The sequence below is a fragment of the Periplaneta americana genome, chromosome 2 (genome assembly GCF_040183065.1).
Source record: "Periplaneta americana isolate PAMFEO1 chromosome 2, P.americana_PAMFEO1_priV1, whole genome shotgun sequence".
Lineage (NCBI taxonomy): Eukaryota > Metazoa > Arthropoda > Insecta > Blattodea > Blattidae > Periplaneta > Periplaneta americana.
In genome coordinates this window covers 162,964,013-162,980,904 of record NC_091118.1, presented here as the reverse complement: position 1 = coordinate 162,980,904, position 16,892 = coordinate 162,964,013, and the positions used below count along the sequence as shown (strand labels likewise).

At 34.8% G+C, this 16,892-nt stretch overlaps 1 protein-coding gene across 3 annotated transcripts in view; it reads left to right on the top strand.

Annotated features, from left to right (window-relative positions):
- Nucleotides 1–793: 793 nt before the first annotated feature.
- Nucleotides 794–16,892, top strand: part of LOC138694741 (V-type proton ATPase 116 kDa subunit a 1-like) — a 36,466-nt gene continuing 20,367 nt past the window's right edge. For 2 of the 3 annotated variants that reach the window (XM_069818746.1, XM_069818745.1), the window contains exons 1-6: nucleotides 794–932; nucleotides 3,207–3,349; nucleotides 9,408–9,584; nucleotides 12,783–12,991; nucleotides 14,285–14,411; nucleotides 15,674–15,850. In XM_069818746.1, coding sequence (XP_069674847.1) covers nucleotides 3,233–3,349; nucleotides 9,408–9,584; nucleotides 12,783–12,991; nucleotides 14,285–14,411; nucleotides 15,674–15,850 — 807 coding nt within the window. In that variant the 5' untranslated portion in view covers nucleotides 794–932; nucleotides 3,207–3,232. Of the gene's footprint in view, nucleotides 933–3,206; nucleotides 3,350–9,407; nucleotides 9,585–12,782; nucleotides 12,992–14,284; nucleotides 14,412–15,618; nucleotides 15,851–16,892 lie in introns of those variants that run through there. The other variant, XM_069818748.1, reaches the window with a different exon arrangement.

Below are 16,892 nucleotides of genomic sequence, written 5' to 3'. Positions count from 1 at the left end.
CTAGTATCCTGGAACAGAAGTTCGTTTGGAACAGTTCATCCTAACATAAAAGGGATGATAAGTTGTTCAGGTTAGGCGAAAGCTTACAAATTAGTTTTCGCGTCAGTGCACTCCCGTTATGCAAAATAAAACTGACCAATCAGCACTGATAGAATTTCAATTTTCAGTTCAGTAGCATTCATTATCAGCACCAGTTTTTTGTACATAGATTCCATCTAAAATGGAATACTTAATTAAAATTGAAATTATTAATTACCAATTATATAAACTCCTAAAAGTCCTAAATTGGGTTTTATAAAGTCATAAATCTCTCTTTTTAACACCAAGAAATCCGTTCCCTAGTTACTACACCTTCTACTTAGCATTAAACTGCTTTTAACGGGTAGAAATTACCACTTTACAAGATTTACTTAATTAGAGGGAGAACATGCCCTACATATTTTGTGTAATAATTTGGATTTGTTTTGACGTAGGAAGAAAAAATTCCTCTTGTTAGGATTTGTAAGCATCAAACATCGAGAAATCTAATCTCAACACAAGGTTAAAAATTTGAAAAACCAGTCAACATAGTTACATTCATATTTTCTTTGCGTCATTATGACACGCCGATAACCTCAATCTCGTAGAATATGCATAAACACCTATGATATTGCTGCTAATCTTTGTTTCATGAAGGCGGCACGGGATTCTAATACGCGATACTAATTGACTTTGATTGTTACGTAGTAGTGATAATAACAAGATAACAAGACAATTATAATCTGTGGTCCAGATGTTATTTGATAATTTTTTTTGTTCTTCACTTGCCTAGATAAGATTGACTATGTTCTCATTCCGTCTGTGTAACGGTCATTTGTGGTTCTTCTGGCGTCTCACCCTGTCGTGTTGCAGGGAACCTGTAGCACTTCAAAGAAGCTAACTTCTCACATCAGGTAAGGTGCTAATTAGCATATGAACATGCTACACAAGTGTTACTATGGCCTGTACGTAACTCGAACTTGGACCGTCTGCATGACAGTCTGAAGGTTTGACCACTCAGCCACCGCAGGGGTTAACCAAGACTTTGAATATCTCGATCACGCAATATAAACTCGTTAAACTTTTTCTATCTCGATCACGCAATATAAACTCGTTAAACTTTTTCTATCTTGAAATGGGTACAGGAAGATGTCAAAGTCATTGTAAACCTGTGAAATAAATAAATAACTTTTTCTATGATTTTTCGCTATAATTAAAGTGTATAAAATGTAGAGGTCTACGTTGGATAAAAAGAGATTGGTTGCGTGTTTTTGACCTGAATACTTCTTTAAAATCAGACCGAGATATGGGGTACCAGGACGGAAACGGCGATATAACCACAGTCTAGTATATACAGTCACGAAGCTTGAGTTGTGAGGGTGCTAGGAACAATAGATTGTGCAGGTACTATTTCTCATTGTCTGTAATGGTTAGCAACTATCTATGGATGCATATTTACTACGTATTGAGCTTCGTGACTGTATATATTAGACTGTGATATAACGATGTAATATTTGCAGAATGATCCACTCTGACACCGTAACTTCGTGACTAACAATAACACGATTGAAATAAACGTGGTTTCGTTGGATCGGGTATACTACTACGATGCGAGCATGATGTCCTGTTTCTGTAGAATCTCACAGTCGCCGTCATTACGTACCATAGATTCACAAGTATTTACTAATATATAGTTCAATCAGTTTTTCACATAGTACTTGAACATTTGTGTTAAATGTGGACATCAGCTACACATATCAGTCTTGCCCGATTCCAAAAGAATTTTACAGTCATTGTCAGAACACACCAACCTCAGTTCATCAACTGCCATCATACTTTGCTTTTCCATATCGCTGTTGGCAATCCTATAGTGAACACGCGATAATTCAGAATTTCTCACATCGAACTGGCCAAAGGCCAAAAGTCAAATGATTGAGAAAATAAGAATACAAAGAACATTCTTAACTTTTTAATCGGCGTAACCACATTAACTTAACCATACGTTGAGAGTGTATAAGATTTATTGTAAAAGCACCGTCAGCTTTTCCTAGTCTCTGAATGACAAGCATCTCAACGTATCTTCAACGATGCCAAATAATCGATACAGTTGAAAGCATCGTAAAATTAAACCATAAACATGCAAACACAATTGAGGAGCGTTTTTGCTAAACTCGATAGATGCACAAAACTACTTTTTTCATAAAACGAGTTTTATTGTATACACATTTTATGTTGTGGGAAGGAGATATTTCTAATCGTCCTCTACACACGGTATGAACCGAGTTATGCAAAATCTGACTGCATAGGGTGATACAGAAGTTAAACATCATATGATTGTGATATGTAACTCATTTTCGCAAAATTTTGCATCCATCGAGTTTAGCAAAAACGCTCCTCAATTTGTTTTAGTGTTTACGTGCACATTCTGCCACAAACCGTCGAAAGCACTACATCGCTGTAGTTGAATTGATGATTGCAGAAATGACTTAAGTCTAGAAAATATACTTTTGAGAAAACTGAAAAAAAAAAGTGTTTAGAATTTTCTGGGTTACATTAAAATAACTTAGTTCTTATTTATTTAAAAAGTATAGGCCTACATATATGCTCAGTGATTAAACATTAAATGAAACCAATTTAACTGGTAGTTTGTGTGTTATTAATTATTAAAACTGTTGGACCTTTTCTGCAATCAACAGACATTAACAGTATTAATTGCTTAGCGAATAAATTATGTTAGTAAAAGTACATGAAATATTCAATAAAAAGTGTATTCAAGCATGTTATTTTACATTAAATCTTTTTTCTCAAACAATTAATTCAAGACGTGATAAATAACAAAAATATTAACAATGACACAGAATATTAATTCTAAGAAAATGATTGGTTCTTAATATTACACCGTAGACATACATGAACCCTCTAGAGTCATAACTCACAATATTCACACACAAAAAATGCTGGAGTGAGTTTCCTTTCTGTGCTCTTCGATGGGTCTGTCTTCAGGGGTTGTGAAACTGGTCTTCAGTCGTTTTCATAAAAAGTGGACTTAAACTCTTTCTGCATTCATCAATTCAGTTATATAGCCGAGAGCGCCCAACAAGAAGACAAGCCATCGCTTTTATGTACGCATGTCCAGTAGCTTAACGCTCGCTCATTGAAGCGGTGTACTGAATGACTTGTTCTTGCAGGAGGTGAGAGCAAGAAAGCCGCCATCATGGGGTCGTTTTTCCGGAGCGAGGAGATGTCCCTGTGCCAGCTCTTCATTCAGCCCGAAGCCGCGTACTCGTCCGTTGCGGAGCTGGGGGAGGCTGGCAGCGTGCAGTTCAGAGACGTGAGTAACAAATCTGTTAGTTCAGTAAAATGTCGTTATAACGAACGCCAGTATAATGAATTTATTTCCAGGGGCGATTTCTCAGGGCATGCTATGCTTGCTGCGCAAGCTCAATATTTTCGTAGAATGTGTATTTCTCAAAATGGGATTACGTACATTAAAATTTATTTTCATTTTTGGAATATTGTATAGGCATAATACCATCCGCAGGTTGCACACCGCAAGTATCGCAACGCTTGCTCGTTTTTCGGAGCTGCAGGAAAGACTAGAAATATCTAGAATATGATGCGCGCGCAAGTGCCTTCCTCCTTAGTCCGTCCTAGGCGCACATGCTTCTGTTATGTGTTGTTTGAAGCTCTGGTTCGAGAGCTACGCCAATGACTATTTAAAGCTACACAGAGCAGTATTGACAGCGGGAATGCGCTGTGATTTGCGAGTGCAATGTAATTGTATGAGCGGAATGCATGTATTATTAATTCTTAAACATTAATTTGAAGTATTGCAATGAGTTCGGAATTATGTTTATTGAAACCTTATTATTAAATCCATTTCCCGAAGGACTATTCAAGAGAAGACAGACATAGGGAATATGTGTGCTCGTTCAGTGCATCTCAATACAACAATATGCATTGATTGGCAGGGTCGAAAAACTAAATAAACTGTTTTGTTGGCCATGTTTGTTATACTATATCGAACTTCTACATCTGATAAGCGAATATGATCCATGACTCATAATGATTTCATAATTATAAAATAAATTATTTATGTGGGTCTGATCATTTTTATTAATTATGAATTATTACATCCTCCCATCTTCCCCTATGAATAAAAGAGCATGCCTAACTTTCGTGACTAACATTCGCCCCTGTTTATTTCCTATCCTCTGCCTTTTTCCCCATACAATTTGGTGTTACAATATTTCAATTTAACGAATTTTCTTTTTACGAAAATAAAAATAGTAGGCTATAAAGAAATAAAAATTTCGCTCCCTCTCCTATCCCCCCCAAAAAATTATTTATTTTTGCAAGTAGGACATATATTATAATAATATTACAATTGAATATTGACCACATGGTCATTAAATATCTAGCTAACTTAGTAGTCTACTATGATACAGATGTCTCCGAACTTTGTGTTAGTTTTTTCGTACAAATGTTCCCTTGTTCTCCCCATTTAGTTTCGTTCTATCAAATCACACCTCACTAATCTCGCAACATGGCGCCTCCAATCACAGTTCATTAATCTCACAAAATGACTTCCCAAAGAACTTGGCACCTCTTATCCTGCAAAATGCTTAATAAAACTCGAATTTTATGCTTTTCATATGCCTTTCTTTAAATTTTTAGTAGGTTATTCAACGACACTATATCAACTAGGCCTAATAGGTTATTTAGCGTCGATGGACTTGGTGATGAAGAGATGGAATTTGGCAAAATGAGACAAAGAATTAGTCGCAGATTACCAGACATTCGCCTTATGGTTGGAGAAGACCTCGAAAAAAATCCAACTAGAAAATCAGTCTAAGCGGGAATCGAACCCATGCCCGAGCGCAACTCCGGAGCAGTAGGCAAGCGCCTCCGCCAACTGAGCAGTACAAGTTCAGCGTTTTATCAACAGCAATCTCACTAGACGTTTTGATTTATCTAGAGAAAATCAAAACTCGAGTGGGATTTAATTGACTATTACACGATTAGAAGAAAGTATATAAAGATTAGAAGTAACGAAGTACTCCAAAACAATAAAATATTAATTGACTTACGAAAATACAACTATCTTCAAATGTATTATTGTACCATCTCAACATTACAAAAATTACGCTAGATGCATGCTAGATGGCAGTAGTGAGTTATGATTACTAGCAATGCCTTCTCGTCGAGAAGTTCTCGATCTATACACGATGGCAATGTTACTAGTCAAGAAGGCTTTGTTGATTCAGTTTCATTTTTATTAAAACAGTTGCATTCCACTTCAATTATCCGAATCCCAGTAATCAACGTCACTTGACAGATGATTTTCAATAAATCTTAATATTAAACAATCTCTGATACGTGACTATCCATAATATCATATAGAAGAAGCTATAACATAACCTAACCAATATACACAAGTGTTAGAAAAGTTTTAATTAACGACGATGACATAAATAATAAACATGAATAATTTTGAAAGGAATAATTATTGAATGTACAATTTTCAAATTTGAATGTTGTTGGTGGTTCAGTTGATATTATATTGGACGTGTGCGTAATAGAAGTGGAACTCGTTGATTTAGGTCTACATGGTGTATTCAACTTATTCAGGATTTCCGAATGAATAGTTTTAAAAGGAATAATTATTATTGAATGTACAATTTTCAAATTTGAATGTGGTTGGTGGTTCAATTGATGTTATATTGGAAGTGTGCGTAATAGAAGTGGAACTCGTTGATTTAGGCCTACATGGTGTATTCAACTTATTCAGGATTTCCGAATGGTGCTCTTCATTTATTTGTAAATCAGATTTCAGAAGATGCATAGATATGATCAGTGATTTTTATTAATTCTTGTTCTTGAATGTCAATGCGAGTCATATTTGAAATTGCTGTGCATTGACTGGAGTGGTTTGTAATTATACATATATATATATATGGTGTTTCAAAAATACGGGGCATATTTTCAGGTATGTATTTCCCACATGTAGACAATCAAAATAGTTCATTACAACATATGTCCGGAAATGCTTCATTTCCGAGTTATGGCCTTCACAACATTGAAATTCACCGGAACCATACCTCATGTTTTAGAAGACACTCCACTGATCAATCGTCAACACATTCACTTCTTGCATGATGGCGCTCCTGCACACTCGCCGGTACTTGGATCGAAGGTTTCCTGATCGATGGATAGGTAGAGGTGGCCTAATTGCTTGGCCTCCACTCTCACCTGATCTGAACCCTCTCGATTTCTACTTGTGGGGCCATTTAAAATCATTGGTTTATTCGTCTCCAGTGCCTGATTTGGAATCCCTTCGGAATCGAATTGTGGCATGTTCTGAGGACATACGCAATACTCCTGGAGTTTGGGATCGTGTTCGCAGGTCAATGAGACATCGATGTGAGGTCTGTATTCAAGCAGGAGGTGGACATTTTGAACATCTTCTGTAATGACAACGACCTGCGGAAAGAAAAACGTTCCGGTGAATTTCAATGTTGTGAAGGCCATAACTCGGAAATGAAGCATTTTCGGACACATGTTGTAATGAACTATTTTGATTGTCTACATGTGGGAAATACATACCTGAAATTATGCCCCGTATTTTTAAACACCCTGTATATATATATACAGGGCATATCAAAAGTCCGGTAACGCTTTCAATATTTTATTACACAAAAACTACTAATGATAGCACTTTCAAACACACGTCAGTTTAAAGTCAAACTTTCAAAGTTCTGTTTACACCTTACAGATATTCAACGTGTGAACCACGAGTGACTCGGCAGATGTCCAAACAATAATCAAACTCTTCCCATACCCTTTTCAACATATCCTCTGTTACCGTGATGGTAGCTTCTCGAATTCTGGTTTTTAGTTCCTCTAAATCACGTGGCAAAGGCGGTACAAACACACGGTCCTTTAGGTACCCCCATAGACAAAAGTCACATGCAGTCATATCGGGTGACCTTGGTGGCCATGTCATGAAACATCTGTCCCTTACTCCAGCACGTCCTATCCAACGATCAGACATCTCCATATTCAGGTAAGCACGAACTGCATTGTGGAAATGTGGCGGAGCCCCATCTTGCTGAAAGATGAAATCGTCATCGAGATCTTGTCTAAGTTGAGGCACCAATCATTGCTCCAACATGTCCAGATATGAATGTCCAGTCACAGTAGCCTCAATGAAGAAGAAAGGTCTGTACAATTTTCGTTGTGACAACGCGCAGAAAACATTCACCTTTGGTGAATCACGCTCATGTTCAATGATTCTGTGAGGTTTCTGTGTACCCCAACACGACAGTTGTGCTTGTTAATTTTCCCACTCACATGGAATGTCGCTTCATCACTGAAAATTAAGCAGCTGAATAACTTTGAGAGTTTGACTTTTAAACTGACGTGTGTTTGAAAGTGCTATCATTAGTAGTTTTTTGTGTAATAAAATATTGAAAGTGTTACCGGACTTTTGATATGCCCTATATATATATATATATATATATATATATATATATATATATATCAACTTCAACAATATTATTCCTCCACATATCTCACGGATTCAGTCTTTTTCACACTTCTGACTGCAGCAGAATGATTGTTATACGCAATTCAATTGTTTGAATGCGTAACTCATACCTGCACTGGCCCTAAAATGCTTGCTACTTTTAGCCAGAAGTACTGTCTATCTCTTCAGAAACCAGCAATAATTCTCCAACATTGCAGGATCCCAACGACCTTGATAACGTTTTTCCATTGTGACTATGCCTTGATGAATGCTCTCCCTTTTCATCATTAACAACGCTCAATTTTCAGGAAGAAATATAAGTGCCAATAGACGAAATGCAGTTTCAGTAATACCCTACAGCCCGTTTCTTTATAACATTTAGGTAATATGTCCACTAAAGATTCATATTGTTCTTTCTTCCTATTGCCAAGAAACGCATCCACCATTGGCTTAAAGGCAAGACAGTCGCCAGTTCCACATTTGTTAACTTACTTTCATAAACTTCGTCTTATAAAGGATTCCTTATTTGTGGGCCAATGAAATACCCTCCTTTAACTTTGCATGTTAAATTATTTGATACGTTTAAAAAAATATGGATGTGATCAAAAAGTGCAAATAAGATGAAACTGGAAAAGATCGAGAAGTATAGGGGAGAGAGAAAGTGTATAAGCAGATGTGTAGAATAAAATATAAGTAAGCTATTTATAGGAAGTGAGAATAGTGACAATGGATTAAGTGAAAGCAGAATAGTGAGAAAGTGAAAGTGAGCGCAAATAGGAATGAGAGAAAATAGTGAGAAAGGGTTAAGAGAAGTGAACAAGTGACAGCATAAAATTAATACTAACATTTGAACGTTGGAACAGTAAATGAATATAAGAGAAAGATAGAAGAAAAGGTCAAAGAACAAATAGGACACATAATTCAATATGATAATTTACAGAAATAAATTGAAATTGAGATTTTAGTGAATAGTAACTTAATTAGAGGATAAAGGGTGTGTGAAAGTAGTACAGAATATTAGATATATTAGGATTAAGGAACAAATAGAGAATAGCAAATGAAATGTAGGAGAAATACTGAAGGGGAGTTTGACCAAATAACAAAAAAGGTACGTAATTGGGAGTATTTGTGTAGACGTGTACTGCAAATAATGTATTATTGTAATAATATGTTAATGGTGGCACCGGATACAGAAATGTGTGGTACACCATTACATGTAAAGAAGTGCTGTGACGAAATATATCATATCATGTCATATCATATCATATGTTAAATTGGGAAATAATTGTTGCAGGTAACAAGAACTACTTACTGCCTTTTCTATCCAATCCTTTGACAAACTGTTTCATTAATCCTAATTTTATGTGCAGAGGGGTCAAAGGAACATTTGTAGGATTCACAAGTGGGTTATGCTTCACATTGCATTGACCAGGAATGAATTCCTGTCTAGTTTCCTATTGTTTAATGTTACGTATAATGTTTTGGAATCCATTTTTTATCTTGGACACCGATTCTGTGATGTTTGGTCAAAACATGATAACTCCAAAAATGACTTTTTTAGCTGAAAGTGCAGGTCTATATCAAAAATAGTTCTTTCCGTTTGGTGTAGAGGTGATATCTCCATGTAATCTTATGTTATTTTCATGTATGTAAACTAGAATTACCGGTATGATTTGTATAGGAAAAGTGAAAATAAAAATGCTTGTAACTGAAAACAGGTTTTTTGGAGTTATCACGTCTTGACCAAACACCACAGAATTTTGCAACCAAAGTAGTGAAAATATCCTGTTTTAGTACTGTTACTGTATAGATTTTGTATAATATACTGTTCATTCTCTCCATAATGTGTTTATTGTTATAGTTTAATGTAGAATTGAACTCCTTTCAACGGAAATTCGTGAATGAAGTTCGACGTTGTGATGAGCTCGAACGAAAACTGCGATACATTGAAGAAGAACTCAGCAAGGAAAACTTGCCCATTCCTGAAATTGAAGATCTTCCCAGTGCTCCAAACCCAAGAGAGATTACAGATCTTGAGGTACAGTTTGTTTATACAAACATAATGAGAATAAAATTTAAGATATGAATGTATGGAGTATTCAGTTCATATATTAATTCATGTAGGAATAAGAGATGGGGCAGATTAGTGTTTCGTTTAAAAAATAACTAGATTAGTAAAAAAAATAAGTTTAATTTTAAATGTGATGGAAACACAGAAATGATGTAGTTTATTTTAATAATACTTTGCTGATGGTAACTATATTTAAAATTCTGGAGGCTATGAGAGAATTTGGTATCCCTACCAAATTGGTAAATTTAACAAAAATAACCCTCTCCAAAACATATAATAAGGTAAAGATACAAACAAAACTATCTGATAAATTCTTAACAGTAAATGGGGTGAGGCAAGGAGACTCCTTATCTACAATTCTGTTTAATATTGGCCTTGAAAAAGTCATTAGGAACATGGATATAAATTTTAATGGTACCATATTTAATAGGACCAGACAGTGCATGGCCTATGCAGATGATATTGTGGTCATGAGTAGATCTCTTGGAGTGCTAAATGAAATAGTAACCCAAATTCAAACAGAAGCAGAGCACATGGGGTTAAAAATTAATAAAGAGAAAACTAAATATATGAGAAACATAAGACCAAGTGGCATTTGTAATAAAGATATTATAATAAATGGACAGAAATATGAGGAAGTAGATTCTTTTAAATATCTAGGAGTTCTAATTACCCAAGAAAACACTGCAGATGCGGATATGAGGCAAAAAATTGCTGGGGGAAATAGATGCCTGAGAGCCCTTAACAAAACTTTGAGAGCAAGATGCATAAGTAAAAAAGCAAAACTTACATTATATAAAACAGTCGTAAGACCAATTGTGCTTTATGGCAGTGAAACTTGGACTCTGTCGAAGAAAATGGAACAACAACTGATGACATGGGAAAGGAAAATTCTAAGGAAAATCTATGGTCCTAAATATGAGAATGGGCACTGGAGGATTAGATATAATACAGAACTGAAAACTCAATATAAATCTCCAGATATTGTTGCTGAAATCAAAGCCCGTAGGTTGGAATGGTTAGGACATGTAATCAGGATGAATGATCAGAGAATACCAAAAAAGATTCTAAACACAAAACCAGAAGGCAGGCGCAATATTGGCAGACAGAAACTAAGATGGTTGGATGGAGTGGAGGAAGATTTAAGGACTCTAGGCGTGAGAAGATGGAGGCAGAAGGCTCTGGTTGGACAGGAATGGACCAAAATCCTAAGGGAGGCCAAGGCTAGACTACAAGGGCCGTAGTGCCAAAGAAGAAGAAGAAGATGGTAACTATGGTGATTATAATGGTGGTGGTGATAGTGATAGTGATGATATTATCTCTGCGTACCAACAACTTGAATTCTTCACTGAATCCCTAAAAATAAGTTATTCATATTTAAAGCATTATATTAAGAGTGTTTAAGACTAAGTCACTTAGGAAGATATTTGGGGCTGAGAGGAATGAAGTTATAGGAGAATGAAAAAAGTCACATAACGCGGAACTGCACGCATTGTATTCTTCACCGAACATATTTACAATTAGGAACATTAAATCTAAACGTTTGAGATGGGCAGGGAATGTAGCACGTATGGGCGAATCCAGAAATGCATATAGAGTATTAATTGGAATACCGGAGAGAAAAAGACCTTTGGGGAGACCGAGACGTAGATGGGAGGATGATACTAAAATGGATTTGAGCGAGGTGGGATATGATGGTAGGGACTGCATTAATCTTGCTGAGGATAAGGACCGATGGCGGACTTATGTAGGACGGCAATGAACCTCCAGGTTCTCTAAAAGCCTTTTGTAAGTAAGTATAGTATTGAAATAATTATACAGATAGTGGTGTTAATTAATCTACCCTGCCTTTATTAATTTGTTGTGTTATTAGTAGAGTCCTGCGTTTGGTTCCTTTGAATACAAATTAAGTGTAGCCTACATCGATCTTACTAGCTTCATGCGGGCAGCAAGTTGCAAGTCAACAGTTCACGCTTCAGTGAATCAAGCAATGTTCCCCCATGCACCAGTGCTGTGTGTCTACATCTGTTTATTCGTGTACTCGTGTTTGTAAGTCAGTGAACTACAGGTATACCACTTGGATTTAATAACAACAATAACGAAATATATTTAAAGACAGCTGATATGTAGTAAAAGATAATTTTTACTAGGAAAAGAAAAAAATTAGGAGCCAGCCCCTTTATTCGTCCAGACATGCAATGAGGAAACCATTGTAGCTAAGATAAAGATACATTTACTGAAATATATTAAACAATTATTAAATTTACATGAAGGCTCTGAGGATTGTGTCAAGTAGCACCGAAACAGCTGTAAGCCGCACATTCTTACATAATTAACACGAGTAAGATTGCCATTTAATCAGTTATTTATATTCAAGTGTTAAAAGTAGTGAACGAAAGATTCAACATGAATTATTAAATATCTATGCAATGCAAACACACGCTCTCAGAGATGCCTTGAAATAATGTAGGACAATATCTTGAGATGCATAACAAATGCAACGACATTAATTTAAAATTTAAAAAGCACATTGGAATTTCTTGCTACAACTGCTTTTGTTAATATTATGTATTAATCGTAGTGACGTAAAAGAAATCGAAGTCTTAAAAAATTTTGAACTCGATAAACGACTCAGATGCCACATACAATTTTTAGTTGTCATAGTTATCTGGTGCCCGGAACTTGTCTATCCATGAGTTTTACAATAAGTAAAACACATCTAATTAAAGTTTGGAATTAACAAATTAAAAAATATAAATTTCTACACAAAATTAAAATAAAACAAATTGTGAGTGCGTGCTTTATGAGTCTCTACAAATTACAATAATTGAATGTAAACATTTTAAGTGTTTAGAATGAACAATTTTCCCTCCTTTCGATAAAATACTTCTTTCCTCATGACGTGCTCGCTACTAAATTCTTCTATTGTAGCACTCATTTTCAACTGCCTATCTTTGTTTTGTCTTCGTATGTTCACTGAACAGCAGACCTGAACAACGTAACGTTGGGACATTAAGCTATATTCCTTACATACGGTACCTATACTGTTGCGGGTTGCTTTGAGGCTTTAGGTAACCAAACTCAGGACTCTAGTAATTAGTAATGTAATAGCTCATATTAAAATGCACTAACGTTGTAACATTTTGGAATTTATTTACTCCACAGGCAAGCTTAGAAAAGACAGAAAATGAGATAATCGAACTGAGTCAGAATGCAGTGAACCTTAAGTCGAATTTCCTAGAGTTAACAGAACTGAGACATGTCCTTGAGAAAACAGAAACCTTCTTCAAAGAAAGGGAAGGTGACTCGCTTTCACGGGCACTTATTAGTGATGACCCTGCCACACAAGCTACCAACGTCCGTGGACGACTTGGGTTAGTATAAAGTCGTATTTAATTGCTAACATGAAATTAGATTACTATTATCCATGCTGTTAACCCAATTTCATTTGAAGAATTTGCGGGAAAAACGATGAATGTCACAGTTTTTTTAAGGTTGATGTCATTATCTAATTCAATGGATCACTGCGAAATTTAATGTTGTTCTTATGAAAAATGGTAAAAAGAAGAATTATCACCACGAATACAGTAATCCTTTCCTTTATTTTCTATAGAAACAGCATTACATCTTGCAGTTATAAACTGAATTAGATCTTATGTAATCCTTAATAGAAATGTGACATTCATCGTTTTTCCCCCAAGCTCTTCATTTTATTCCGTTCTCAAAGTTTCAATGAACATAATAGTGCATACATTTTATTTTTCCACGCTCACAGCAGTGCACAATGTTGAGGAAGGAAAGATAAATGTATAACTGTAGAAGTCTACAGAACCTTCGCAACGGAGCTAAGAACATTTTTTTTTCTGATACGAGCACCAGAATCTGCTACAGTCTCATTGAAATCGCAGAGACATGATATCACCGATAATTTTGCTTGGAGCCCTGTCCTGTGGTCATATCATGTGCCATGGCTATATCACCAGTGTGTATGGAGGGGAAAGATAGGATTTAGTCTGACATGAACTTCCATGTCGGTAGATTGGTGTGATATTAACTTTCATGAAACAAACTCTCTTCTGATCGCTCATTCTTTTCTCTCACGTGCAGCTCACATGCCAGGTCTCGCCTCCTCATCTATACATTTTAACAGTTACTGTCTACCTGTTATTTTAGAGAGTTAATGTTATCCCATTAATACGAGTAACGGAAATGATATTTTAATTTTGGTAATATAGGACACCTATCATGCCACTCCCTCCTTTCTCCCAAAGGCAAGATGTTATCATCTGGTCCATATGCCCATATCACGAAATTCTGCTGTACCAGTACAAGTGTCTTTGAAATTTTATTATTCTGGAACGACCATTTTTTTACCTACGGTACGACTGTTAAAAAATGTCATTTCTATAAGAAAAAAAGGGCTTAAATCTAGTCCGTAAGTCTTACTTAAAATATAACATGTACTTAAATTCTTGAATGTGTAAATAGATGTTAAATTATAAAAATTCTATCTTAAACATGAGCAACATTAAAATCATATCTCTTAAATTATGTTTATTTTTCAGCCTTAAGTCGTGATAAAATAATAATTCATTGTTCTCTTCTTTAGGGAAAAAAATCAGCAATATATGAAAGAGATGGTACACGTCTGTATTAAATCATTTCAGATTTGTGGCCGGTGTTGTTCCGAGAGAGAGAGTTGCGGGATTTGAACGAATGTTGTGGAGAATTTCTCATGGTAACGTGTTCCTCAAGCAGGTTGATTTGGATGAGCCACTTGAAGATCCCAAAACGGTACAATTCTTTCCATTTTATCTTCATTAAAAATATCTATATTTATTAGATGTTTAAAGAGTTTTGTTTGAAGAGGGCTATAGTAACATTGTATTTAAAAGAAAGAGCATGAGGTTCCATTAATTTAAAAGCTTTTGTAATGTTTGAATTGACATGACATTTGAAACAGAATGGTTTATGCAAGTACTGGTCAAAATTGTTATTTTCTGGTGAATATTTCCACTCATTTTTGCATTATGCTTTTCTTTGCTCATAATTAATCAGTTTTAAGCAAAAAAAAAAAGTATTCGCGTTCAATGTCATTAATTTCACAATCTAAACTTTGCGCAAAAGGAAAAACTGTTTTATTAGTATTTACAGTTAGTTACAGTACCTTTCAAGTTTCTGATAATATGTAGAGATAAATTGTAGATACAAAATGGACTTAGTATTGTCACCATCTTACCTAATATTCTGAATGTCTGTTGCATATAATATGATGAAATTAATATTGCTTAATATATTGTTTAATCTCATTAATGATTAATTGAACTGCTAAGAATGATACATTTATAAACCACAAAATGTAATTTCATAGGAAAACAAAAATAAGATTTGAGAATATCTATAATTCCATAACTATAATTTAAAATTTCCTTCCTTTCATTAATTGGACTGACAAATTGAAAATAAAACATGTTAATTAATTACATGCATATATAAATTTTCAAATTTCGTTTTTCTCCCCTGTAAACTTTACATTTTGTATCTTAAGACTTGGGGGCCTCCAATTGTTCTTAACACTCCGTTTCATTTTGCTTACACGTATAAATTAAATTACTGATTTTTTTAATTTTTCGTTAATATACAATTTACCGGTAATTAACGAATTATTGCTTATACTTCGTTCTTCTGCCATAACTTGTGTATGTCACAGTATTATACACTTTACGACCGTCATTCTGCTGCGAGTTGTAATAGTTTCGTTAAAGTAAAATATTTCACTCTTTCATAGCCTACTTCAGTTGAGACCATCCACAACCAAAAATTCAACAATATAAACTTGATTTTTAAATTAAATATAAGGTTTACAAACCAGTATGTGGTAGAACATATCAAATTATAATATATGTTATGTAACAAACTGTGATGAAATATAGTACTGTATACAACAGAAGTAACATAATCAAAATTTTACCAGATACTAAAAGGTCAATTTATCTTGCAGGGTAATGAGATTTACAAAACTGTACCAGATATTAAAATGTCAACTTATCTTCCAGGGTAATGAGATTTACAAAACTGTATTTGTGGCATTTTTCCAAGGAGAACAACTAAAATCTCGAGTAAAAAAGGTATGCACAGGATTTCACGCGTCCCTGTACCCTTGTCCTAGTGCTTATACTGAGAGAGAAGAAATGGTGAAGGGTGTTCGGACAAGACTCGAGGATCTGACTATGGTAAATACATTATACCAGTACCAGACGTTGACTGGAAGTCACGTCATTGCTAATTTAATAAATTTTTAAAACATTTATATCTTCTGTTTGTAATGTTAAATCAGATAAATAAGCAGTATCATTTAAGATAGTAAATCTTCATTGCACATTTTTCCAGTGATAAAAAAGTCATATTTACAAGAAATTTATGACAAATAGGTATCTTCTGATTGACTAATGCATGGTACGACAGTTCAAAACAACTGTTATTTTGCAATCCAAAGCATCTTCTTTGTTGGCTTCAGACAAACATTAATGAGCCACACCAGATAAGACTTCCCTGTCGCAGAAAATAGTAGTGCATAATCTAACTTCTTTATTGTTACTATCTCATAATGAATATACAAATTATTATTTAATTGTCATATCAATAATAATAATTAGCTAACATGTAAGTAAACAAATACAGTAACTATAGTTATTTTCATTGTGGTGAGTGTTGTGGGTACACAATATTATATGCAATAAGAGAATAACTGTTGTATGAAAAGTTCCTCACTTCCTACTCCATGTAGTAAGTGGATATGGTTATTGTTAATTTTTCAGTAAATTATGAATAATAGGAGAAAAGCAACTGGCCACCCTATCCCTGTATCTCTTGGCCAAGTTGTCTCATGAGTGATGCCTTATTGGTGTCACTTAAGGAGCCCAGACTTGTCTTCGGACAGTTGAATAAAATACCATCTTGTATTTTTTTAGATAAACATTATGTTAATTTTATTTACTTGCTTCAGCGGCATTCCCATATGAATTGATGGTAGATAGCCTACTGAATATGAAAAAATACGTCCAATATTAGAAATTAAAATAAAAGAGATGTTTCATTTAAAATCCGTAGCCTGATTCTCCCTCCCAATGGGAAGACCGACAGATTTGGAAATTATCCGTTCTGTATTTTTAACTGTTATGATCAGAGAAGCAACTCCACTGTAAATCATCAGGAAATCCAAATAAATATGTGTTACTACCATTGGTAGAGTTAAGTCATCGTGTGTATTCAACC